Source organism: Ipomoea nil, unplaced genomic scaffold, assembly GCF_001879475.1.
Source record: "Ipomoea nil cultivar Tokyo-kokei standard unplaced genomic scaffold, Asagao_1.1 scaffold2701, whole genome shotgun sequence".
In the NCBI taxonomy this organism is placed as follows: domain Eukaryota; kingdom Viridiplantae; phylum Streptophyta; class Magnoliopsida; order Solanales; family Convolvulaceae; genus Ipomoea; species Ipomoea nil.
The window spans coordinates 1,384,907-1,411,072 of record NW_017619129.1 but is presented as its reverse complement, the minus strand read 5'-3'; the positions used below and the strand labels follow the sequence as shown (position 1 = coordinate 1,411,072).

The 26,166-nt window shown below is 44.2% G+C and overlaps 1 protein-coding gene across 1 annotated transcript; it reads right to left on the bottom strand.

Moving 5' to 3' along the window:
* Nucleotides 1-13,323: 13,323 nt before the first annotated feature.
* On the bottom strand, nucleotides 13,324-18,450 carry LOC109155349. Its single transcript, XM_019303034.1, has 4 exons — nucleotides 18,142-18,450; nucleotides 17,446-18,030; nucleotides 17,034-17,355; nucleotides 13,324-16,889 (listed from the first exon to the last, which is right to left on the bottom strand). The coding sequence occupies exons 1-4, from the start codon at nucleotides 18,448-18,450 to the stop codon at nucleotides 13,324-13,326; spliced, it is 4,782 nt and encodes a 1,593-aa protein (XP_019158579.1).
* Between the last annotated feature and the right edge of the window lie 7,716 nt (nucleotides 18,451-26,166).

Genomic DNA, 26,166 nt, shown 5'->3' with positions numbered 1-26,166 from the left:
TGGGCCTTTTATCTAAATTAGTGAACGGTGTATGTCATCTATAAAACAATGTTCACATGAAATGCACTGCAAACACAATGCATGCATGTTGTGCACCGCGTCCTGGGTTGACTTTTTTCGTACACCATGTTCTGAGCCGTTGGATAACGCAACATCAAGGGTGTGCACAGATTCTCATGTTCACACAATAAGGTAGGTTTTCACCTGAACACACACACACAATATATATATATATATATATATATATATATATATATATATATATATATATATATATATATATATATATAATGGCATTGTTCTGGTGCAAACGAGCAGATCTGGACTGTTGTATGTGTTCAGATCAACAGTTGAAAAGCAATAAAAAGGGAAAATAACACATTGTCATTTTAATAATTTCAATGATATGCTAGTGCATTTAGATATGCTTGATGGTGCTTTGAGTCTAATGCACAATCAAACATTCCCGTGTGCATAACCAACACGTAGTGCACTACAGATTCGCACTTAGCACACTGCAAAAATATATTTGATGCAAAAAATTATAAAATTGTCATCATATTTTTTTTTCTTCTCATTTTTATTAATTTTTAGCGGTTGATATGAGTCTACCCAATGATTTATAATGATATTGAGTAATTTATAAATAATTAATAATAAAACAGTAACATATATGATATATGTAACAAGTCATAACCCTCGTATTGTATTAGTTGGGGTAAGTTGTTCTAGAACATCATGACTTGGGTGCGCAAATTATGCCCTGAAAACATGTTCACCGTGAATGGTGAACACAAGTCCAAACGACGTCGTTTTTACACAAAAAAAAATAAAAAATCGCGGATGTGGAGTTAACAGCGCCGTTTGATCAAATTATGAATTTTCTGTTATGAGATTATGAATGTAATGAAAATTCATAATCTCATAACAGAAAATTCATAATCTCATAAAAGTAAAATATTTATTAAATTATGAATTTTCTGTTATGAGATTATGAATTTTATGTTATGAGAATGAGATTATGAATGTAATCTCATAACAGAAAATTCATAATTTCATAACAGAAAATTCATAATCTCATAACAGAAAATTCATAATCTCATAACTGAAAATTCATAATCTTATAACAGAAAATTCATAATCTCATGGTTCCAAAGTGAATGTGTAGGCATGGTTCCAAAGTGAATGTGTAGGCATGGATTCATAATTTATGAATGTCCGTGATTTCGGACGGGAATGTGTAGGCATGGTTCCAAAGTGAATGTGCACGCATGAATTCATAATTTATGAATGTCCGAAATCATTGCTCACCTCAAATTAAAGTCAAACCGCGAAATGTGAAAATGAAGAAGAAAAGTCACGCAATTAATTAAGAAAAAAAAAAAAAAGAGAGAGATAACGGTGTACTAACACCGTTGGAACCGTGTTCACCATGAATGGTGAACACGGTTCCATGGCATAACGATTAACTTGGGTGAGGGTCGACCTAATGCATGGATCAAGCAAATTTTACTGTGGATAGGGTCCACATAATTGCGTGGACCAAGTAAAAAAAAAAAAAAGCAACGTCATTTGAAGTTGGTTCATGTAGTAACCCCTTTTATTATTTAATTTCAATTTATGCACATGGTAGTTACATTACATGCAGCACCACTGTAATATCATTCTAATTCAACTATAGTTTTTTTTTTTTTTTTTTTTTTTTTTTTTTTTTTTGAAGAGAATTCAGCTATAGTTTTATACGCTCGATATGTGAAACATGTGTTTCAATTGCATTTTATGCATATTGCAGTTTTATTACAGCACCACTAAAGTATTATTATTATTCAACTAGAGTTTTATTTAACAATATAATCTCAATACATAAGACTTGTTATTTAATTTTATTTTATACACACTGTAATTTCATTACAACATCACCAAAGTATCATTCTAATTAAACAATGTTTCATTTGACAATATGTGAGCTAGTTATGCAATTTCATTTTATACAAATTGTAATTTCATTACAATATATATATATATATATATATATATATATATATATATATATAACTGCGCTATAACGAACGTAATGTTAGGAATATAATCCTGCAAAAGATTATTTCTACAAAATAACAAGCACAAGAAATACAAAAGGAATAAAGGCAAGGTTGGATTGAGTTGTGTGATACCCGCATTATCCTTAAAACTTTATTTCCTACATCCCAAATGTGCTAGAAGCATTGTAGCCTAGGTTTCCCAGGATAAAACAAGCATTAATGTGAAATTAATTACGTAACATTAACTTTCAAAAAAAAAAAATTACGTAACATTAGAATTAATGCTCCAAAACGGTACCTTCGAGTAGTGCTCAAACGGTAGTTCGAAAGGTCACAAGCAAAGAGTTAATCATTCAGTCAAACCCATTTGACCATTCAGACGCTACCACTCTGACAATGGCTAAAAAGTTTGGAAAATATTTTCAAAAGGTTGGCATAACTTAGCCTTCAAGGCCAACGTACATGAGTCAAGCCTTTTAGGCTCATTTTTTGGGATTTGATTTGCACCATTCGCGTGTGAGAGGAAGCCTCTATGCTATACAATTCAATATGCCTTAAAAAGGCTCTTGTGCCAACTTAAATGAATCTACTTTGAGAATTAATTTTGCATTCACCTATTATTTGTTTCGAGCGTACAATATATCAAGCTCTTCGTCTCACCGCGAAGAACCTAAATCCACTTTGACCCGACTCAAATCGAAAGTGGACTCCACTAATATTTGTACCACAAAATAATCACTTTTCATGTCATTTTATGCTATTTTTTTAAAAAAATGTAATAGATGTTGTTTCTTTTCATTAAAAGAATCGATACCATTTTGGCCATAGTCCATTGTATGATTAATGCATAGATGTTAGCTTAGAAGAAGAATGATGGTATCTTGCACCCCGTGGTAAGAGGGGGGGGGGGGGGGGAGTGGAGATTATAGATTATGGTACATCTTGCATTGTGGACCATGATAAAAAATGACATTCAGATTATACATTTGCAATTAACATATTATATGTTTGCAATTAACAGATTATGTGTCGACAGTGTCGTAAATAAATTGAAGACACATAATATGTTAACTACAGACATATGGGCCCTGTTTGGTAACATAGTTTGCTTATCAGCCAATTTTGTCTTATTTGGCTACTAGTAGCTATTTGACTTGGTTAAACATTCAATATAAGTGTTTGATTAATTAGCTTTTTGTAACAATTTATTGCACCAAAATTCTAAAATTCAAAAGTCCGCTCAAAGTAACTTTTTCGATAAGTTTTTTGATAAAGTTATTTTGCAAGTAATCAACTAACAATTAATTTACCAAACATCTTTCTACAATAATCATCTAATGCTATCAACTAGTCAAATTCACCAACTCAATCAGCTAAGAAGTAACAACTAACAATTATTTACCAAACACCCCATTATATGCAGTTAACATATTATGTGCATTTAGTTATCATATTATGTGTTTTCAATTTATTTACAGAATATAGATACATAATTTATTAGCTAAAAGCTCAATATGTTAACTGCACCCACGTAATTTTTGAATCAATAAGTTGAAACTTAGTCCATGATATAACAATTGAGTGGGGCCTATCCTATAATTTCTTTTGGGAGAAAGGAAAGGAGATTAATTAGAAATTTATCGGCATATTTGTGTATAAAACAACTATAATACAATTTAGGAAGTTAAAGCAAGCAAGGCGGTTCATGAATCTCTAAATAAGGACCTTATCCTCATGATATATTTTATGTCATGCTTAGTTGACTATTGCACAATAATTCTTTTTTGTTGACTTTTTAATTTTCCATACAATAGAGGAACATAAGAAGGTAAGAAATTATATAAATCGTGGTAACGTCATGTCAAGGCTCAACAACCTTAATTCACTCAGGAAAACTTTATTTGTTCCCACATATTTCTACATTCCTCATGGTTTATATTTGGGTTTGAGACTTATTTTGAGATTTTTTTTTTTTAAATTAAAAAAATTCCTAGTTTCATTAATAGTTTAATCCTAATCGGGCGTTTGGTTGGAATGAGAAAATTAAGTGGGAAAGGAATTGTAATTTCATGGGGGAAGAATAATGTGTGGCTGGAATGAGGAAATTAAGTGGGAAAGAAATTGCAATTCTATGGGAGAATAATAATGTGTGAATAGAGTGGTAATTTAAATTCCAGTGTTGTGTTTGGTTCGTAGGAATATAATTACGAGAATTTCAATTCTCATGTATACTTCTAATGTTTGGTATACATGAGAATTGAAAGGGAATAAGTAATATAAAGTTTGAAATGTCCATACTTATTTTCTAGGCTCAGTTTGAGACTTTATTTGCACCTCCCCTGCAAAAAAAAAATAAAAAAAAATAAAAAAAAATAAAAAAATAAAAAAATAAAAAAATTCAATAAGCCTTAGAAAGGCTCGTGTATAAATAGTAGTGCAAACCCACTTCCCAAACCAATGTGGGACAAAAAGCTACTCTCAAACTTTTCCCTTCATTTTTCTAACTCAAATGGGTCTATTTTGAGAATCAATATCTCAATATCTCATTCACCTATTATCCGTTTCGAGCGTACAATATATCAATCTCTTCGTCTCACTACGAAGAACCTGAATCTACTTTGTCCCGACCCAAATCAGAGAAGTGGACCCCATTGATATTTATACAACAAAATAACTACTTAAAATGCCAATTTATGCTATTATTTCCAACCTAAATGAATCCTAGAAGTTTTATTAATTTAATTAGAGACAATCTTCAACCATTTTTAAGTATTAAGAAAATATTCATGTTTTCTATGGACGAGATTAGTCGACTATCATTTTTTAAAAATTACTTCAATGTTGTTCCAGCGATATATATAATATTTTTTACTCTTAATTATTAATTAACTATAATTATGTGGCCTAAAAGTAAGTTGATTACGATATCTTATGAATTAATATATATAATATCTAATTAATATATTTTTTTTTTGAATGCATCTAATTAATATATATAATATCTAATCCTCTCAATCATTAACAAACACAAACTTTTATCTCTTCAAAATCATTTGAAAAAATTGAATATATGAGATAAAGTCAAGATTCAACTTATAAAATTAATATACAATTAAATTGCAGGACTGATTAAATGAAAGAGACTCACTTCATTTCATATATATTCCTATATAAATATTTATATTGATTATTCATAAATTATTATGTTATCTTCAAAAAATAAAAATAAATAAATAAATTATTATGTTATATTCCCTTCATAAAATCACTTCTAACATTTATTTTCTAACATTTTATTAGTTTGGAGTATACTAATAACAAAACTTTGGAGTATATTATATTCTTTGGTTTTTTTTTTTTTTTTTGGTTGTAATTGATAACTATGCCTATTATTTATATCTCATCATAGATGGTTCAATCATTTGATGGGTAACCAATTCAAAAAAAAAAAAAAAATCTTTTCCAAACCATATAGATAATATGATATTAGGGAATGTTTATTGAGAAGTGATTTTAGTCAATGTTATAAAAATCAGTCTTGACAGCCGTCTAGGCATCTCTTAGGCCGATGCGATTTCAACTTTAGGTGGCTTTTAGTTGACCGACTGACTAATCAGCCGATTAGCCGCCCTAGGCATCCAGTTGGGCGCCTAACTAGGCCAAGTTGATGAGCATCTAACTCGACCGAGTCGGGGGCCTAACTCGACCGAGTATGTGCCCAACTCGGACGAGTGGTTTTTGTTGCCTTCTCGGCTACGCTCTTCTATATTTCTCCAGTCATGTACTCAACTTACCATCTAACATATGCAGTTGATTAGTTCTGGGGGATTATAACAATTTAACAACTCCTAACCCTGAGTAAAAAAAGTGAAGACGATATACTCGGATTACTCGGCCACCTAGGCGCTATAGGCGGTAGGCGTCTCCTGAGCGCCCGACTAACACCTATCGCTTTCTGCAATATTGATTTTATATAGTAAAAAAAAAACAAAACTTTCGTTCATTCATAAATTGGTCAATTTTACTTTTTTTCTTTTGAGGGAAGGCATAATACCAAGACATTTTCTAAGGTCATCCTCATTCCTGAAAGGATGAGGATGGCAATTAGCCACACCAAATTTTTTATTTTTTATTATTTTTTTAAATAGTGTTTGAAAGCTTGCAAATAGTGCAAGCTTTAAAACACTATTCATTAATTGGCAACCTTTTTTTTAAAACATTACTTTTACTTTTAATAATAAATTTAAATATTATTATATTATTATATTTTGAAAAGGGAAAATGATACATTTTCTCCCTGTGTTATATTTATACCACTTTTTCCCCCTAAATTATTTAAGTGGCAGTTTTCTCCCCCTGATATGTTAAATAGGACATATTTACCCTTAAAGTAAATATTTCATTTATTTTTCTTCTCCAACAAATTATAACCACGATTTGAAAAAATAAAATACATTAATTGTTGAATTTAGAATATTTTAAAAATAAAAAAAATAAAATTTTAAAAGAAAGTTTGAATCAGCAGTTCAAATTGGATCCGAAATCGTGAACCGACGGTTCAAAATAAAAACCAAATCGCGATTATATGTACTTATATGTGAGATTTAGTATAAATTTTGATTTCATTGCTGATGGTTTTTGGGTTTTCGGGCCCAAGGAGGTCCAACACAACCTTTAGCTGGAGGATACACCTTTCAATAAAATGTCTGTCTCAAAAGAAAGAAAGTGCTTTGTTTAGAATCTCTTCTATTCCCTCTCCGGGTCCTCCTCCTGTCTCTGCCTTCTACAAGAGTGGGGGAGCCTTTATATAACGGCTCCTCCCCCACTGACTTGAAGGCCCTTAATAGCCGACTTCAAGACTAATTAAAGTATCGAGCCGTTGGTCGCCTTTACTGAGTCGGCCAACGGCTCTCTCAAGCTCGTAACAGCCGGACCAAGTCCGGCCTTTTAATGCTCTAACGGTTCCCTGTTTAAGAGTCTCTTTGATGATCTCAACGGCTTCTTGAGCCGAGTCTTTTTCTGGGCTTGGGGCCTGGCCGACTCCTTGCCCTCGGCCCAAGCTCCTGCTGGGCTCTTCTTAGCAATCCTGAGCTAGGTCCCTGTACTTGGGCCTGGGCCGATTCCTGGACTCGGCCCGAGCACCCTCCGGGCTTCTCCTGATGCTAGCCCACCTTTCCTGTCTTGGGCTCTCTTCTTTGGGCCAATCTTTCTTGGGCCGGGGTCCTCACCCCATCAACTAGTCCCTCACTTTTTCATACCCGGTCCGCTAACCTGGGTTTGGAAAAGTAGTAACTGTCCGTCTCCTTCAATTACCGTATTCGTGCCTTGAATGTCCCTTGTAACGCCCAGATTCTCTCCCATTCTCCCGGATTCTGTGGGACCGTTTGGATCCTCCCAGCTTGACTTGGCACCTATAAATGACCTCCCTTTTTCTTCCTCTCGTACATAAATCCAACATGGGTCGTTCACCTCTGAAGGGGAAACGAATTGACTTTGGGTCTCCCTGGCGTCCGCTACCCTCAAAGCGGACTCGCCCTGAAGGAGAGCACAAAAAGAAGACTCCTCGCCCGGCTTCTCAAAGGTCTCCTGCCGGCGCCACTCCCTCGGCTCCTCAGCCGCCGACTCCTTCTCGACGCGAGGTCGCCCCGTCATCACACCATCCGCCTACTCCCACGACTGCCAGAGTGACTTCTCAGGACGGGTCTTTCGTTGAAGTGGCCGTTCCAGAGCAGTTAACTTTCCGCATGACCTTCTCCATCCCGCTGGATGACTTGGACGGGCCAATTACGGGCCTAATGAATGATGAGGATTACGTCCGCTACCTGGAGACATATCCGGATGATGAGGAGCCGATTGTGCCACCACTTATGCCAGCCTTCTGGGACTCGTTCTGTCCATCTCCACCTGGACCATCGGGGGGATCCTTTGGGAGCGGCTCTTCCTCGCCTGGCGAGTGATCATCTTGGCCGGAGTCGGCCTCATATTTCAGAGGGGTCTTCTTTAGGAGCATTTTCATTTTCCTTATTGTAATAAGCTCCTTACTACTTGTACCCTTCTTCTTAATAAAAATGCTATTTTTCGCCCTATGTTATATTTCGTGTTTTGTCGCGTACCCATCCGGACGACTGGTCAAGGAGTCGGTCACATCATCGGGCCCTTTTCAGTCTGACATCTGCAAGATTCCCCGTATCTCGGGTGAATCTAATCTTCTCTGCGTGATGTGCGAATCTCGCTCTTCCCGGGCGGATTTGATGGAACTAATCTCTGACAGAGATTTGCGCCATCCGTCTAATCCGACTCAGTTATGTTAGTTACGATTCCTTCCGTGATTACCGCCTAGATATTCGCTTCCACTGGGCTATATAAAGACCCTTCACGGTTGATGCCAATCGCAACACCCTTCATTTGTGAAAGCACGGCGCTATGAGTTACAGAGATGGTGATCGCCGCTGGTCCATTCGCAACCAAGAGCACGCTCGACTGGAAAAGCTGAAGCAAAAGAGGCTGGCTAATGGAGGACGTCTGGTGGACGACTCGGCTTCAGACCCCATTGTGGTGCCCCTAGACATGCTGGACCTGATGTGTAGGGAGCCTATCGATGTGGAGATGGAGCCGGTGGTGGAGGATCCAGAACCAGAGGTGGAAGAGAAGTGGGAGGCTCCTCCCCTTTTTGGTATCGCCATGTCGCCGAGTGCTCTGGAGAGGCCTCTGCAAATGATCGATGACGGGAAGCTAGCCGTGTATCTGGACGAGATGCCGGAAGGGGGCCAAGCCTTGATCCGCCTTTCCCTGTAATTTGCATCTGGCCGAGTTCTAGGCCTTGTACTTTTTCGTACTTATTTAAATAAACTGCGCGTTTTCTGGCTTGTCTTTTACTCTTATTTTCTATACTTTTTGGACCGACCTCCAGTCTATGTGGCCGATTCCTGGTCCTTTGACGGCGAGACTTTCTTGGCGTGGGAGTCGCCAAATCTGATTGCCGACCTCGTGACCGAAGTCTCTTTCGCGAACTTGACTTGTATCATCTAACGGGCCGGGTGCTACCGGGCCTTTCTAGAAGCTTCCAGTTCGTATCTGGTGGGCCCAGAGGCCGTGGCCTACGATGGGCTTCCAGCTTAGCAGGCCGGGTCACTGACGTTCGACCCTAGCCTAGGGCAGACGCGCCGTTTGCAGGCTAGCCCTAGGCCTGAACCGTCGCCCCGCCTTTTGAGGCATTAAATGCGGCGTCCCTTCACATCCTGTCACCTCCGCTTCTCCCGCTTTTAAATAGCCATCTTCTTCCTCTTCTCCTCACTTTCTCTCAATTCTTCGAACTCAACTCCAAGCACTGCCGTTTTTCTCTGCATTTTCCTCAGTCCGCGCCCAGGTTGGTAAATGTCTTCCTCTTCTCATTCTTCTTCTTCTCGTCATCGCTCGGTTGATAACCCGGCGGCGACCTCCCCATCTTCTTCTTCTCCTTCTTCGTCTTCTTCTTTTCCTCCCCGTCGCATGGAACTTCCGGCAGACGTTCCATCGACGTCTTCTCTTCCTCCGACCCCCTCTTCTTCGGGGGCGGTTACTCCGATGAGCCCCACTCCTCTAACGACGGTGGCAGCTCTGTCGGGCGGCGCCGGACGGCCGCGAGGCAAGTTCGATTCAATCGTCCGGCCTTCTGGGTCACCGTCCGTCGTTACTGCGACGGACCTGGAAATGACCCAATTTCTCCTTGGACCTTCGGCCGTGGTCCTTGCTCCAGAAGGCCGGCAAATTTATGACCCACCCGAGGGTTGCGTGGGCATTCATTTGCACTCGGTTGCCTTTGGCTTCCGAGTTTCTCCGTGTCCTTTCCTCTCCCTTTTTTATCGTCATTACAACGTAGTTCCGGGCCAACTGGTGCCCAATTCTCACCGACTTCTCACCTGCTTCATAAACCTCTGCCATTAGTGGTTGTGTGAGCCGGATTTAGACCTGTTCCGGTATCTTTTTACCGTGAACAAGGTCGGCTCACACTCGCCGGGTTTCGTCCAAGTTGCCGCTCGTCCGGGGCGACAGCTTTTCGAGAGGTTGTCCGACTCCATTAAGGACTGGAAACTCCTCTATTTCTTCGTCCGACCTGCTTTCTCCTCCTCCACCTTTCCGACCCTCTGGCCGGCTGCTCTATTCAAGCCTTGCTCTCGGCGTGCCTTCTTCACTAACGATGTGGTCCAGGGCGGCGAGTTCTTGAAGAGCTTTGGACCGTACTCCGTCAGGTACTGGTCCCGAGTCCGGGCCATGGCCAAGCGTGGCTTGCTGCCGGAGGGTGCGGCCACCGTAGGTAGTTTTCATTGCCTCTCTTTTCCCGCTTCTTTTTACTCTGTCTCATTCCGACTCGGAATACTTATGACTTTCTTTTCTTTCGCAGGTCCGTACGACTCCGACTCCACCAGTTCCGACGAGGCTGCTATGTCGACTCCTGAGATGGCGGACAGAGCTGAAAAAATGAGGCGTCGGCTGACCCAGCGCGCTTCCGGCACTGCTGCTGCCTCTTCCTCTCAACTGTCGCCGGCTCCAAGGTCGACTCCTCCACTACCACATAACGTGGTCGACCTGATGCCGTCGCCCGTCGTGTCGCCGACTCGACAACCGCCTCCTCCTCAATCTTAGAGTCCGAGCTCCAAACGACCGGCCGAGCAGACGGACATGCCGGCTCCGAAGAAGAACCGGTTGAGCCACGAGGTGGACGAGGATGCCCAGATCTGGCAAGGCAACTCCTCCGTCCGCAAGTGGGCCGCGAACGTCCTTCTCCCCAAGGACGTGGCGGTGACTGGTGGCCTGGGGGACGAGGTCATCATTGAGGCCTCGCTACGCCAATCATACCGCGTAAGTGTTTTCGACTCGCCTCTTTTTCCATTCTTTTCACTATCTGACTTCTGGTCGCCTTGCAGAACCTCACCTTCCAAATGGAGATGAGTAGGCGACTGAGGGAGTACAAGACCGGGCTGAAGTCTATGGCTGTCCGGGTGCACCAAACGGAGGAGGCCTTCTTGCAGGAGCAAGCTAAGCACGCCAAGGCGGTGGAGGTGCATAACTCCGAGATGCTAAGGGTCACTCGTCAGTGGGAGGAGGAGCGGGACAAGGTGGCGACCATTGCCTCGACCTCGGTGGAAGACTACAAGAAGTCGGCGTCCTTCGAGGCGGACGTGAAGGCGGCGATAGAGGCCCGGCAGAAGGAGATCGCCAAGGCGTGGCTGGTGACGCCGGAAGGTGACGACTTCCTTCTGGATTTGGGCGAGCGCGACTATCGCCTCGGCTTTCGCGAGGCGCAGATAGAAATCCACTCCGCCCTGCTGGTCCGCGACTCCTCTTTTACCCCCGAGAGCTGGGGCCTTAAGCCGGTGATAGACGCTCTCCCGGCGGCTGAAGGTCCGGCGGCGGCTGCTGATCCGGTGGCTCTCCCTACGGCGGCTCCTCCCAATCTTACTGAGTCCTCCCCTCAGGCAGAGGACCCTTCTTCTGTTCCTCCAGCTGGCCCAACGGCGGGGGCACAAGTTGAAGGGGTCGATGTCGACACCCCCTCCCCAGTAGTTTAGGGCTATTCTTTTAGGATAGTCCCTTTTGTAAAGGTTGGCCTCCTTCTCGGGCCTTTTTTAATTTTAATGAAATTTCCCTTTTCTCTTCCTTTCCGTGTTATCTTGGACTCAACGCTCTTTTAACCTTTTTATGGTTCTGTAAATTGAAGAAATGTTTTTAAGGCATCGGGCCCTGCTAATTCTGATGGACGACTTAGGATCGATGCCTTGTTGACTCTTCGGGTGCTCGCCGAATCCCGCAGTCGAGGCGACTCCTTTTAGCCTTTCACGGAAACGATTAAGGGTCTGGGCCCTTGTTTCCTAACTTTCCCTCGCCGAGTCCCTCAGTCGAGGCGACCCCTTAGGCTTTTTCTTTCTCAGAAACGTTTAGGGTCAGTGCCCCATAGTTTCTTTATATACTCGCCGAGTCCCTCAGTCGAGGCGACTCCTCTTGGCTTTTTCATGGAAACGACTAAGGGTCTGGGCCCTTGTTTCCTAACTTTGTCTCGCCGAGTCCCTCAGTCGAGGCGGCCCCTTAGGCTTTTTCTTTCTCAGAAACGTTTAGGGTCAGTGCCCCATAATTTCTTTATATATTCGCCGAGTCCCTCAGTCGAGGCGACTCCTCTTGGCTTTTTCACGGAAACGACTAAGGGTCTGGGCCCTTGTTTCCTAACTTTCTCTCGCCGAGTCCCTCAGTCGAGGCGACCCCTTAGGCTTTTTCTTTCTCAGAAACGTTTAGGGTCAGTGCCCCATAGTTTCTTTATATACTCGTCGAGTCCCTCAGTCGAGGCGACTCCTCTTGGCTTTTTCACGGAAACGACTAAGGGTCTGGGCCCTTGTTTCCTAACTTTCTCTCGCCGAGTCCCTCAGTCGAGGCGACCCCTTAGGCTTTTTATTTCTCAGAAACGTTTAGGGTCAGTGCCCCATAGTTTCTTTATATACTCGCCGAGTCCCTCAGTCGAGGCGACTCCTCTTGGCTTTTTCACGGAAACGACTAAGGGTCTGGGCCCTTGTTTCCTAACTTTCTCTCGCCGGGTCCCTCAGTCGAGGCGACCCCTTAGGCTTTTTCTTTCTCAGAAACGTTTAGGGTCAGTGCCCCATAGTTTCTTTATATACTCACCGAGTCCCTCAGTCGAGGCGACTCCTCTTGGCTTTTTTACGGAAACGACTAAGGATATGGACCCTTGTTTCCTAACATTCTCTCGCCGAGTCCAGGCGGTAGTTAGCAGTAATTCGTATTCTTTTATTCAAGTCGTTTAAGACCCTCGGGCCTATACATGGCCTAACATTTTCTACTGATAGAACTTCTTCAAGTGGATGACGTTCCAGATCCGGTCTACGGGCCTGCCTTCCAGAGTTTCGAGCTTGTAGGTGCCGGCCTGGACCACCGCGGCAATGCGATAGGGTCCTTCCCACTTTACCGCGAACTTGCCACCTTCCGTGGGCTGGCTTGCTTGCCGGTCTCGTAATACGAGATCGCCGACCTGGAAGGTTCGTGGGCGAATCCTTCGATCGCGATATCTCTTTACCGCTTGTTGATACTCGACCATCCGAGCACTCGCGGCTTCCCTCCTTTCTTCTAGGAAATTTTTCTCAATTCGAAGACTTTCCTCATTCTCCGTGTCGGAATAAGTGTGGACCCGGTGAGTAGGTTCGACCACTTCAATCGGGACCTTGGCTTCGAAGCCGTACGCGAGGGAGAATGGACTCTCTCCGGTCGCTCGCCTCTGCGTGGTGCGGTAAGCCCATAGGACTCAGTCGAGCTCATCCGCCCAATTTCCTCTTATGTCTTCCAATTTCTTTCGGATTCCATCCACTATGGTCCGATTCACATTTTCGACCTGCCCGTTGGCCTGCGGATACGCCACGGATACCTTGGTATGGCGGATATCGTGTCGGCGGCAGAAGTCAGCAAACGCCTGGCAGTCGAACTGTCGCCCATTGTCGCTGACAATATGCTCGGGTAAGCTGAAGTGGCAAATCACCCTCTTCCATAGGAAGCGTCGGCATTGGTACTCGGTGATAGTGGCCAACGATTCAGCATCAACCCACTTGGTGAAGTAGTCGATAGCCACGACACAAAATTTCAGGCCCCCGGGGGCTGCCGGTAATGGCCCCAATAAGTCGATTCCCCACTTAGCAAATGGGATAGCCGTGGTGACTGGCGTGTAGAAGGTAGCCGGCTGAGTGTCCTTTCTGGCGAACGCCTGACAAATGCCACATTTGGATATCCACTCGATGCAATCTCGCATCATAGTCGGCCAATAATACCCCTGGACGACTAACTTGCGGGTGAGCGTGTGGGCGCCCTGGTGCGCGGCGCAGATGCCTCTATGAGCCTCGTCCATTATTTTTTCGGCCTCGGGCCTGAGTAAGCATCTCAACAAAGGACCTCCGAATGACCGTTTGTACAGTTGTCCATCAATAATTTCGAAAGAGGGGGCTTTTCGTCGGACCTTAGCGGCGACCCCCGGATCTTCCGGTAATTCGCTTGCTTCTTTGAATCGCCGAATGTCCTCTATCCAGAACATCTCGGGGTTTTTCTCCCTGTCCCATTCCTTGCCAGTCACCTGCTGGACTTCTAATGTCGTTTCCTCGATACTCGGTCGATCCAGCTCCTCCTTCTGGCAGATCTTCACAAGGTGGTCCGGTACTCCCTCCAAGACAATCTTAGACAATATGTCGGCTTCTACGTTGTCTGCCCTGGCGATATATTCTATTTCGTAGGCTCCAAACTCTTTTAACATCTCGACCGCCCGCTCTTTATATAAAGTCATTCGCGGGCTCTTAGCATCACACGCGCCGGATATTTGCCCAACTACCAACCTGGAGTCAGTCTTGATTCTCAATCGCTCGACTCCTAGGGTCTTGGCGAGTCGGAGACCATTTAGCACAACTTCGTATTCGGCTTCGTTGTTGGATGTCGGGAACAAGTAGCTTAAGGCGTAGTACAGTTGGAATCCCTCCGGGGTGATGAGCATAATTCCACCCCCGCAATGTCGTCGACTCGATGCTCCGTCCGCGTGTATTTCCCACCACTCGCCTAAATTGGTCTCAGTGGCGTGTTCCTTCTCTTCTTCGCTCGCCGTGCACTCGACCAAGAAGTCGGCCAAGGCTTGACCTTTTATAGAAGGCCGGGGCTGGTACTTAATCCCATACTGGGTTAATTCCACGGCCCATTTCACTAGTCGGCCGGATGACAAGGGGTTTCGCAGGACGCTCCCCAGCGGTTGGTCAGTCAACACTCGGACGGTGTGAGCTTGGAAGTATGGTGCTAGCTTCCGCACGGTGATCACCAACGCGTATACAATCTTTTCCAGGGCGGTGTACCGTGACTCGGCGGCCTTCAGGGAGCGGCTTACGTAATAAACCGGGTGCTGAACGCGCTCCTCTTCTCGGACTAGCACCGAACTCACCGCCTTAGAGGAGGCGGCTAAGTACAAAAGTAAGGGCTCGTCGGCCTGGGGAGTAGACAATACCGGAGGTGTTGAAAGATATTGCTTCAGCTCTTCGAACGACTGCTGACACTCGGCGGTCCAGGCAAATCCTTCCTTCTTCTTCATGGCCTCGAAGAAAGGCACAGTCTTATCCGCCGCTTTGCTCAGGAAGCGGCTAAGGGTGGCCAGTCGGCCAGTCAACCGTTGCAGGTCTTTTACGGTGCTGGGAGGCTGCATGTCGATGATGGCCTGCACCTTCTCAGGGTTAGGCTCAATACCTCGCTTTGTGACCATATAGCCCAAGAACTTTCCACCCTGCACGGCGAAAACACACTTCTTGGGATTCAACCGGAGATTGTATCTTATCATCACTTTAAAACAGTCGGCCAGATCTTCCGCATGCTTGCTCTCTTCTCGGCTCTTGACGAGCATGTCATCGACGTACGCGGCCATTGATTTTCCCAGCAAGTGCTGGAACAGTCGGGCCACCATTTGCGTGTAAGTGGCTCCAGCATTCTTAAGCCTGAAGGGCATGACTCGATAGCAATAGACCCCATCCGGTGTTAGAAACGCGGTCTTTTCTTCGTCCGCCGAGTGCATGAAGATCTGATGGTACCCCCTGAAGGCGTCCATGAAACTCAGCAAGGCTGATCCGGCGGTCTCATCAACCAACTGATCAATTCGCGGCAATGGGAACGGGTCCTTAGGGCAAGCCTTATTGAGGTCGGTATAATCGACGCACATCCGCCACGCTGGGGGTTTTTGTACAAGAACCACGTTTGCCAGCCACTCCGGGTACTTGACCTCTCGGACATGTCCGGCCGTTAGCAGCGTGCTTACCTCCTTTTTTACGAATTCTCTCCGATCGTTGGCCAGGTACCGCTTCTTTTGTACGACTGGTCGATGCTCGGGGTCTACAGCGAGTCGGTGTGATATAACGGATCGATCGACACCGGGCATGTCCTCTGGACCCCAGGCGAAAACCAGCCGGTGTTCCCATAGCACTTTTATGATTTCTCCTCTTACCTTCTGAGGGAGACCAACTCCGATTCGGACCTGCCTGTCCGGTTGTTCAGGATCAATCTCGACTTCCTCCAGTTCAACAGCCGGCTCGGGGCGAGGTATCATTGTCTTCTTTGGGGGTCTTTCCGTGATCTCATGGTCCTGCATCCCTTGCTTGCCCATTCCTCGGCAGGCTTGCAGGTAGCAGTCGCGGGCGACCTTCCGGTCGCAGCGCACCGTACCTATTCCATTTGGCGTGCGGAATTTCAGGCAGAGGTGCTCGATTGAAATCAGAGCTCCTAGATCCTCTAGACCTGGTCGGATGAGTATATCATTATGCGAGCAGGCCAGATTTACAACGATGAATTTCATACTGAGTTTCTGTACGTCTGGGTAATTGCCAATCTCAACTGGCAGAGTGATGGATCCTTCGGCTTCCACCGAATCCCCTGTGAAACCGGCGAGTGGAGTTTTGACGGGATTCAGCTTATCTCGGGTCAACCCCATTTTCATGAAGGTTTCCAGGTATAACACATTAATGTTACTCCCGGTATCGACCAGGATTCGGCGAACGACTACCCCCTTGATGTCCATGGCTATAACCAACGCATCTCGATGCGGTGTCTCTCCAGCCGGTAAATCCTTATCGGTGAAGATGATGGGCTCTCGGCACGCCTTCTTGGAATTCTCCTCGCGCCCATATACTGTCCCGACGTATAGCTGTCGGGCCCAGGCCTTTCGAGTATTCGCTAAGTCACCACCTTCCGGCCCGCCAACAATCATGTTGATAACCGGCTTTTGACGCCACTGAGCCTCATCTTCTTCAGAAGCAAGCTGCTTGCCCCGATTGCTCTCGGCGGCGACGGCGGGATCCTCGTCCCCTTGATTGGCGGACCTTCGTCTCCATTGATTAGGAGGCGGGGTTCCTTGATGGATGATACCCTCCATGATCTTCTTCAGGTAAAAGCATTCTTCTGTGCTGTGGGTATAAGATTTATGGTAACGACAATATTTAGAAGTCTTACCTGTCTCCTCGCTGGTGATGCGGTCATCAATCGGCTGAGGCGGAGGCGGGGCGACCGCTTGTATTTCATGCACCGGCCGTTCGGGAGCTGGTCGGTAGGGGTGTACGGCGGGCCTGTCGTATGGTCGCCTGATTTCGGATCGTCGGGTCGCGTCCGGGTGCCTTTCCTTGGTTTCGGCTCGCGTTCTCTTTCCATTGGCGGACCCGCCGACTTCGCGCTGCCGTTTGTGTTTTATAGCCTGCTCTGTGTTGGCCCTCCTGTTGGCCATATGGATGGCTTCCGCGTAGGTAGCCGGGCGGTTGTCTCGCAGATCTCGGTATAGCTGCCCGGACCGCAGGGACTCGATGAAGAAGGTGAGTGCCGTCTGGTCCTCGACCTCCTCTATAGACTGGATTTCTTTCTGCCAATGGGCCAGATAGGTTTTTAAGGACTCGCCCTCATCCTGATGAATGTCGCCTAGGTGTGTCAAGTCCTTTTGTGGCCTGATATTAGCGGCATAATGGCCCATAAAGCGGTCCGCTAGCTCTTCGAAGCTACGAATCGACCCCGACGGCTGTGCCACCAGCCACCTTTGTGCTGGGCCTTTTAATGTGGGCAGAAAAGCGCGGCACATGACCGGGTCTTGAACTCCCAAGACCTGCATCTTGGCTTGGTAGCTCAGCAAATGTTCTCGAGGGTCGCCAGACCCATCGAACGTGGCTTGCTCCGGGAATTTGAAATCACTCGGTATCTTAAAGGTCATGATCTTGTCCGAGAAGGGCAAGTCGGTTAATAGCGTACGTCCTGGGGATTTGGCTTTTCCCTCTACCTGCTCTCTCAGATTTCGCACTTCTTGGACTAAGTTTGCCACCTCGACCCTCTCCCGGGTATGATTTCCTGTTGATTCCGTGCTCTCACCGACCTCCGACCTGGCCGGTTCGTCGCGGTTGCGGACGGGCTGCTCTATACGGCGAGCCTCAGTCCTAGTTCTTCTGGTACGATTTTCCTCGCGTGCAGTCTGCCGATCGCGAGCAGCCAACGGGACACGACTGGGTTCCCTCCGACCTAGTCGTTCTCACGCTGACCGCCGTCCGGCGTTCGGACCTAGCCGAGAATGAACGGACTGTACCGGCTGGCTCTCGGCTCGGCGGTTCTGTTGCCGATCATCGGGCCCATGAGACGGCTGCTGATTGCGTTGCGGCAAACGAGTGGCAGACTGTTCTCTTACTCCTCGACTCGCCTCGGCGAAGGCACGCCCGATCGCGTGTAGTTGCTCCAGGGTGAGCTGCACCTGAGGCGGCTGTTGATTTATCGGTGGTGTGGGCGGCGGCGTCGTCTCATTTTCCCGGCTCCGAGTGTTTCTTCGATTCAATTGGTTTCTTAAGTCCGCCCCCAGTCTATCATCGTGTCGGCTTGACTGTTCCTGACTTCCTGCCATGTTAGGGGCTTTTCTAATCTCTTGCGACCGAGATTCTTCCTATCGTTTCTGGAACTCGCCACGCTCAGGAGGACACGCGACTCTTAGTTTCGATCCCCACAGACGGTGCCAGTGATGGTTTTTGGGTTTTCGGGCCCAAGGAGGTCCAACACAACCTTTAGCTGGAGGATACACCTTTCAATAAAATGTCTGTCTCAAAAGAAAGAAAGTGCTTTGTTTAGAATCTCTTCTATTCCCTCTCCGGGTCCTCCTCCTGTCTCTGCCTTCTACAAGAGTGGGGGAGCCTTTATATAGAGGCTCCTCCCCCACTGACTTGAAGGCCCTTAATAGCCGACTTCAAGACTAATTAAAGTATCGAGCCGTTGGGCGCCTTTACTGAGTCGGCCAACGACTCTCTCAAGCTCGTAACAGCCGGACCAAGTCCGGCATTTTAATGCTCTAACGGTTCCCTGTTTAAGAGTCTCTTTGATGATCTCAACGGCTTCTTGAGCCGAGTCTTTTTCTGGGCTTGGGGCCTGGCCGACTCCTTGCCCTCGGCCCAAGCTCCTGCTAGGCTCTTCTTAGCAATCCTGAGCTAGGTCCCCGTACTTGGGCCTGGGCTGATTCCTGGACTCGGCCCGAGCACCCTCCGGGTTTCTCCTGATGCTAGCCCACCTTTCCTGTCTTGGGCTCTCTTCTTTGGGCCAATCTTTCTTGGGCCGGGATCCTCACCCCATCAATTGCTATAGTGTTCGGTTCAGTTCGAGCCGAACCGTGGTCATCCTACGTATAAGAATAATTTGTTGAAGAAGAGAAATAAATAAAAAAATATATTTATTTTAAGGGTAGAAATGTCCATTTAATGTATCAGGGGAAAAACCGCCACTTTTATAATAATTGAGGGGGCATATATGAATGCATGAATAACTCGGGAGAAAAACGTGCTATAAGTATATAACTCAGGAGGAAAAAGTGTTATTTTCCCTTTTGAAAATGAGTTGGAATTGTATTGATGTAAAGAAAATAGTAGTGAATTGTAAATATATTGATATGACAATAATATCTATTTTAAAAATGAGAGAGAATTGTAAAAGTAAAGATAGCTTAAAATCATATACTTTTGGAGTCGGATCTTTAAGTGAGCGAAATTTTAGGGCATATTTCGTTCATATGTTTAGCTATCAGGAATGAGAATCAAAGTCATTATTATTGTTTAGTTGACAGGTTTCTACAACACTACTATGGGATTTGATTTTCCCTTTAGGGTGTGTTTGGAAACCTGAAAAATGAGTTCTGAAAATCATTTTCCAAGTTTTCATTGTTTGGATGTTCTTGGAAAATCAAGTCAACGGAAATCATTTTCCGTTGACTTTGGAAAATAGGCTTGTTTTGGAGGAAAATGACTTCCCCTTTTTTTGGGGGGAAGTCATTTTCCAACTTTTACACCAACATCACACCACCACCAACATCATCAACACCATACCACCACCACCTCACTACCACCATCACCACCACTACTGCCGCCGCCACCACCACTATACCACCGCAACCACCGCCACCACTACCACCACTACCACCACCAACACCATACCACCGCAACCACTACCACCACCAACACCATACCACCACCACCACCGTACCATAGCAACCATTGTCGCTGCCACCACCACCACCACCACCACCACCATACCACCGTCACCACACCACCACTGTCGCCGCCGCCGCCGCCACCACCACTATAACACCTCAATCACCGTCGTCGCCACCACCACCACCATACCACCGCCGCCACCACCACCATACCACCGCAACCACCGCCACCACCACCACCACCATACCACCGCCACCATCACACCACCGCCACCACCACCATACCACCGCCACCACACCACCACCATCACACCACCACCACCACCACCACCGTCGTCGCCACTACCACCACCATACCATCGCAACCACCGTCGCCGCCACCACCACCACCACTACCGCCGCCGCCGCCGCCACCACCATACCACCGCAACCACCGCAATCACCACCACCATACCACCGCAACCACCACCACCATCACACCACCGCCGCCGCCACCACACTACCATCGCCGCCGCCACCACCACGACCATACCACCACCGCCGCCACCACCACCACCACCACCATACCACCGCCACCACCACCACACCACCGACGCCGCCACGACCACGACCATACCACCGCCGCCACCACCACCACTGCTACCACCGTCATACCACCACCAGTTATTATTATTATTATTATTATTATTATTATTATTATTATTATTATTATTATTATTATTATATAACAAATAACACCACTACTACACCACCACCACCACCACCACCATAATATTTTTGATATATTATTAGTTATTTTTATTATATTTTAAATTATATTATTATACATGTTGTAATATTCTAAATAAAATAATTAAAATGTTTAATTATACAATTCTACTCATTTTCCAGAAAATGAACCAAACACACAAAAACAGTTTTCCAGAATGCAACCAAACACTGGAAAGGAAAATGTTTTCCGGAAAATGACTCATTTTCCAGAAGTCATTTTCCTGCTTTCCAAACGGACCCTTAATTAAAAAACCCATTCCCTAATAAAATAAGGGTTTCATTCCATTATTCCCCCTCCTAATTGGTAATTTGAGGTGTGTTTGGTTGGCAGGTTTAACACTCAGGTATGGATATGAAAGTCATTGTTATTGTTTGGTTGACTGGTTTTTAAAACACTACTATGGGTTTGGAATACCCTATTAATAAAAAAATTCATTCCCTTATTTTATAAGGGGGCGTTTGGTTCGGGTCATTTTACAAGGGTTTCATCCCATTATTCATGCTTAGCTAAATCATTCCCATTCCACCCTACTACAAACATGCAAAATACTTTCACCAAAACCCATTACTATTACTAAGTATTTGATACCCATTTCGATTCCGATTTCCATGGGCGAACCAAACACACCCTTTGATTTTTAAGTTTGAATTAATGTTTTTGGGCTTGTTTGGTTAATGACGGATCCACCATTTTTGACATTTTGACCATGTCAAAATGCCAAAAACTTTGTTTGGTTAGTCAGCAGTTTGGAGCAACGATTTGCTCCAAACCGCTGAAATCCCAAACGCTGCAAAGTGCAGTGTTTGAGGTTAGCATTTTGGAGAAGGAAAATCCTTCCCCAAAACGCCCTCTACCATATAAAAAAAATAACTAATAACACAGGAGCCTAAGGCTCATTTAAATAAATGAGCCTTAGGCTCCTTTCGCCTTCCCCATTCGATGTGGGAACACATCACATGGGGAAGGTTTGGAAATAGGGGAGTTGAACTCCTTTTATAAAGGAGTTCAACCCCCTATTTCTCTTCTACTTTCGATGTGGGATTCCATTTATCTTCTTTTTTTGTTTTTGTTTTTGATTTTTTTTTTTGTTTTTTGTTTATTATTATTATTATTATTATTATTATTATTATTATTATTATTATTATTATTATTATTATTATAATACTTGTTGTTGTCTTAGTTATAATTATTATTATTTTGATCTTGTTAGGTAGTATGATTTATTTTTTATTTTATTATTACATAATGAAGTTAATAATAATAATAATATTATTATTGTTATGAATATCCTTTTAGGTCTTTTACATGTTAGCCGCTAATCTAAACAACTAATTTTACCAAATATCTTTTTACAAACCGCTGATACAATTTGCTGGTCAAACCCGCTAATACAATCCGCTATTTGTGAACCGCTAATATGATCCGCTAACGCTAACCGGTACCGCTGATTTGCCAAACAAGGCCTTTATATTTTTGTTTTTATTTTTTTTGTTCATATTGATGCTTTGGATGTCTTTATATTAAAATAAATTGTCTTGATTTTTTGTTCTTGTATTTTTAAAACATTTATTCTCATTATATGATCATACATAACCAAATAGTAATATTGGTAATCATTCTAATTTCACCCTACTACCAAACATGCAAAATACTTTCACCAAAACCCATTATCATTACCAAGTATTTGATTTCTATTCCAATTCTAGCTAATTCCCATGTGCGAACCAAACACACCATTAGTGTTCCCTTTTGTTTTGTTCTTTCAAATGTACAAAATAAATAAATGCAATTGGGGAGGAGTGCCGCCATCTGATATATATTTTTTTGAAACCAACCATAGCGATTGTATTAATGAATCATCGAAGCAATAGAGTCAAAGGGATAGCATCCCAATACATAGAGTGATCCTGAGTAAAGATTATTGAAGCTAGAGTATGTGCATGTAAATTAACTTGTCTAGTAACATAACTGAGCGAGCAAAAATTAAATAAAGCCATAGATAGTCTGCAGTGGTCTATCACGACCCCAGCATAGGATAAGATAGCTGACGGGTTCTGGTGCAAAGCGCTCCGCAACTCAGAACAATCTGTGAGGAGATCCACCATCGTGACATCCTTTCCCTTAGCCAGGACAAGGCTTCCCCACAAGCCGCAACCTCCGCCATAAGAGGTGAGAAGCAGACGGGTAGCTTGCCATTTGTCGTTGCCATAAACATATCGTCCGAGGCGAGAAGCACCACCCCATACGTTGATTCGCCGGAAGATGGTTTGAAGCCGGCATCGATATAGCAGTGCGGCCATGCATGGACTATGGGGAGACCGCCTCTACCGGTTCGTGGTCGGGGTTGCGCCGATGGGTCTGCCGGAACGCGTGCATGGATGCAGCCGCCTGTCACCGGACGACATTGGGGTGCAGCAGGGATCTGTCCCATACTGCCGCATTTCGGCTCTTCTAAAGATGGTATAATACAACCGCCATTAATCCACTTTGCTCCTCCGTCAAGACTGCCAACACACCCATAAGCCATAAGGGGAACGAATCTGCTACGATATTTGTGATAGGTAATTGTGTAACATTCCAAACAAGTCTAGAATACTTACAAAGTACTAAAGCATGCATAACATTTTCATGAGCCAAACCCCACATTTGGCATGTAGGATCCACCTCCACCCTCCTTATAATTAAGTTGTTAGTAGTAGGGAGGATATCACAAATTGCTCTCCATAAAAATGTCCTCCATTTGGTAGGGACCTTTAATTTCCATATAGTAGCCCATTTATCAAAAGCACCCGGGGCATACACATAATCACCAACAAGTTTCCTATAGGCATTCTTTACCGTATATATTCCTTTGGGGTCGCCAAGCCAATACCATGAGTCCTCATAGTCCGGGCTTACAGGAATTCTAGATATTCTGGCCACATCCTCTGGGGTAAATAAATCAGAAAGAATGTGTGGATCCCAAGTATTAGTCTGCTCAATTAATCCAACTACCAAGGCATCTCTCAGTTCCATAGGCATTTCTGTCTGGACTAGTGGACTGGGATCATCGGGTAACCATGGATGTCCCCAAATTAAAGTTGCTTTACTATCACCTATTCTTCTTCACACCCCAGAAACAACAGTATCATGTGCTGCCATAATACTCCTCCAACAATAACTTGAACAATTTCCTATAGTTGCATCCACAAAAGAAGTATTAGGATAATAACGTGCCTTGTAAACTTTCGCAACCAGAGAGTTAAGAAATATTTATTTGTTACACAAATTTAGTTAATTTGATTTACATCACATTAATTAAATGAAATCTGTAAAACACTTTGTGCTCAGTTGGCACTTCTGATCTGTAGCTCTATTTGAGGAAATGTCACAAGATCAAACCCCGATGAAGGGGTATTGACTCTTTGAACTACAACACTTAAAGAAAATATATTAAACAGATATTACGTTGTAATAGAGTTGATTCTACTCAACAAATTAGTTAAAATTTAATTTTTTAGACAGTATTTGATACGCAAAATATATAGCAATAGCACTACCTTTTAAATTAAGAGCAACAATTATATGAAGGACCGCTTATTGATTTCTCTTTATGATTTATATTTTCTCCTGTTGATCTTTAATTAATTATATTAAATTAAATTAAATTAAATAACATAATATATAGTAGAACCATATTATAAATAGTGTGCCTAAAAATCAGATAATAATATTGATGGAGAAAATTAACCCCGGGGTATGTATTTATACGGGTCAATAATCTCCATAAGAAATTATGAATGAAAAAAAGGGTGATTGCAGGGAATCAATAAACAGACACAAGGATTTAACGTGGAAACCAAAGTAGTGAAAACCACGAGCCTTTTTGGGCTAAGCCAAGCCGAAATTCCTTTATTATATTTGTAGGTGTAGTACATGAACATAGGTAGGCCATGGCCATAGAATGAAAGAGGGAGAAGAATATGTAGAAGAGAGGTTTATATTTAAGACTGGCGTGAATCCACTTGTCTTTAGCCCGGAGCCTTTATATAATATTATTTGTGCAGTTGCAACCTCCCCTAATATTATGGCCACGTAATGTTCCTATTTTCTTGGCCTGACTCTTTCTTCTTCTCTGACTGCATCTTCTCTCATAAATAATAATAACAATAATATAGCAATATTATATTATTCCGTCATGAGTCCCCCACTTTCTTAGCCACAAGTATTTGTGGCATAAGAAAGTATTACATCGATACACGTCGAACCAAACCATATATAACATTTGGAGTGTGACGAGTGTAGTCTGCACTACATGTTTATGCACGAGGCACCAAAGTTGTGACCTTCCTCGCTCGAGGCGTTGAGATCATATGAAAGTTACAGTTATGTGCACGGAGCACCCAAGAGGTCCCGATTAGGTGCACAGAGCACCCATGAGTTCACGGAAGTCGTTCCCTGCATGCTAAATAACACATGATTAGTGGGTCATGCCACTAGTATTGATTTAAATATAAAATTAAAATAGAAGCTAGGTTCGGAACTCCCAATCTCCCTTTATTGTGACCAACCGCGCACACTTATTCATTATAATTGTTGTTGTAGGAGGTATCGCGGAGCTTACCAAGTAATTTAAGAGGTAGCGCAGGGCTTACCTCGCAATATAATTGGTAGCACAGAGCTTACCATATTTATATTACGCAAGTGGCCGCACGGAGCTTGCCATATTGTGCAATTATTTGAACAAGTTGCGGTTAGACAAATTAAATAGTTGGAAAAGAAATTATACTAATAATAATAACAATAACAACAATATAATATATAATAAGAGCTTATCTTTTAGTTTTGAAAATTTCTTCTAAAAATTCCTCCTGGGCCATGGCAGTGCAGCTTCGAATCTTCTAGAATGCGCATCAGCAGATTAGATTGCATCAGACGGCAAGTTTTCTCCATTAGCAGCAATGCATGTCCACAATAGCACGACAGTTTCCGAGCTCGCCCACCTCCTACCATGGGCCATGTGGTGATCATGAGTTCAAGAATACCTTCGTCGGCGCCTCAGCGATGAAGAACCTCCCACGGTAGTGTCTTTACCCACCACCACTTCCTGCATCGACACAGCAAGCCTTCATGCACCAGCTCGCCGAGAGAGTGCCACAACAAATGTAGCTTTGAAAGGGTTTTTATGTTCTCCGTCTCCACGATCGCAACGGTGAAACACACTACTTCGTCCCCTGTATCTATCACCGCGAAACATAAAATCTCCCACACTAGCACTGTAGCAAAGAAGCCGACATTTTCATACACTAGCACTGATTGTCCTTGAGCCGCCGCATTTTCATCTCCATGTCAGCCTGACCTCCCACGCGAGCTGACTTTAACCTCCGCCCAGCCAT

Coding starts and splice junctions, on each gene's coding strand:
- LOC109155349 (XM_019303034.1), bottom strand. CDS start 18,450: ATGGCAGGAAGTCAGGAACAGTCAAGCCGACACGATGATAGACTGGGG. Junction 17,356..17,445: donor AGTCCTTAAAAACCTATCTG/GCCCATTGGCAG, acceptor CGGTCCGGGCAG/CTATACCGAGATCTGCGAGA. Junction 16,890..17,033: donor CATCACCAGCGAGGAGACAG/GTAAGACTTCTA, acceptor CCGCCAATCAAG/GGGACGAGGATCCCGCCGTC.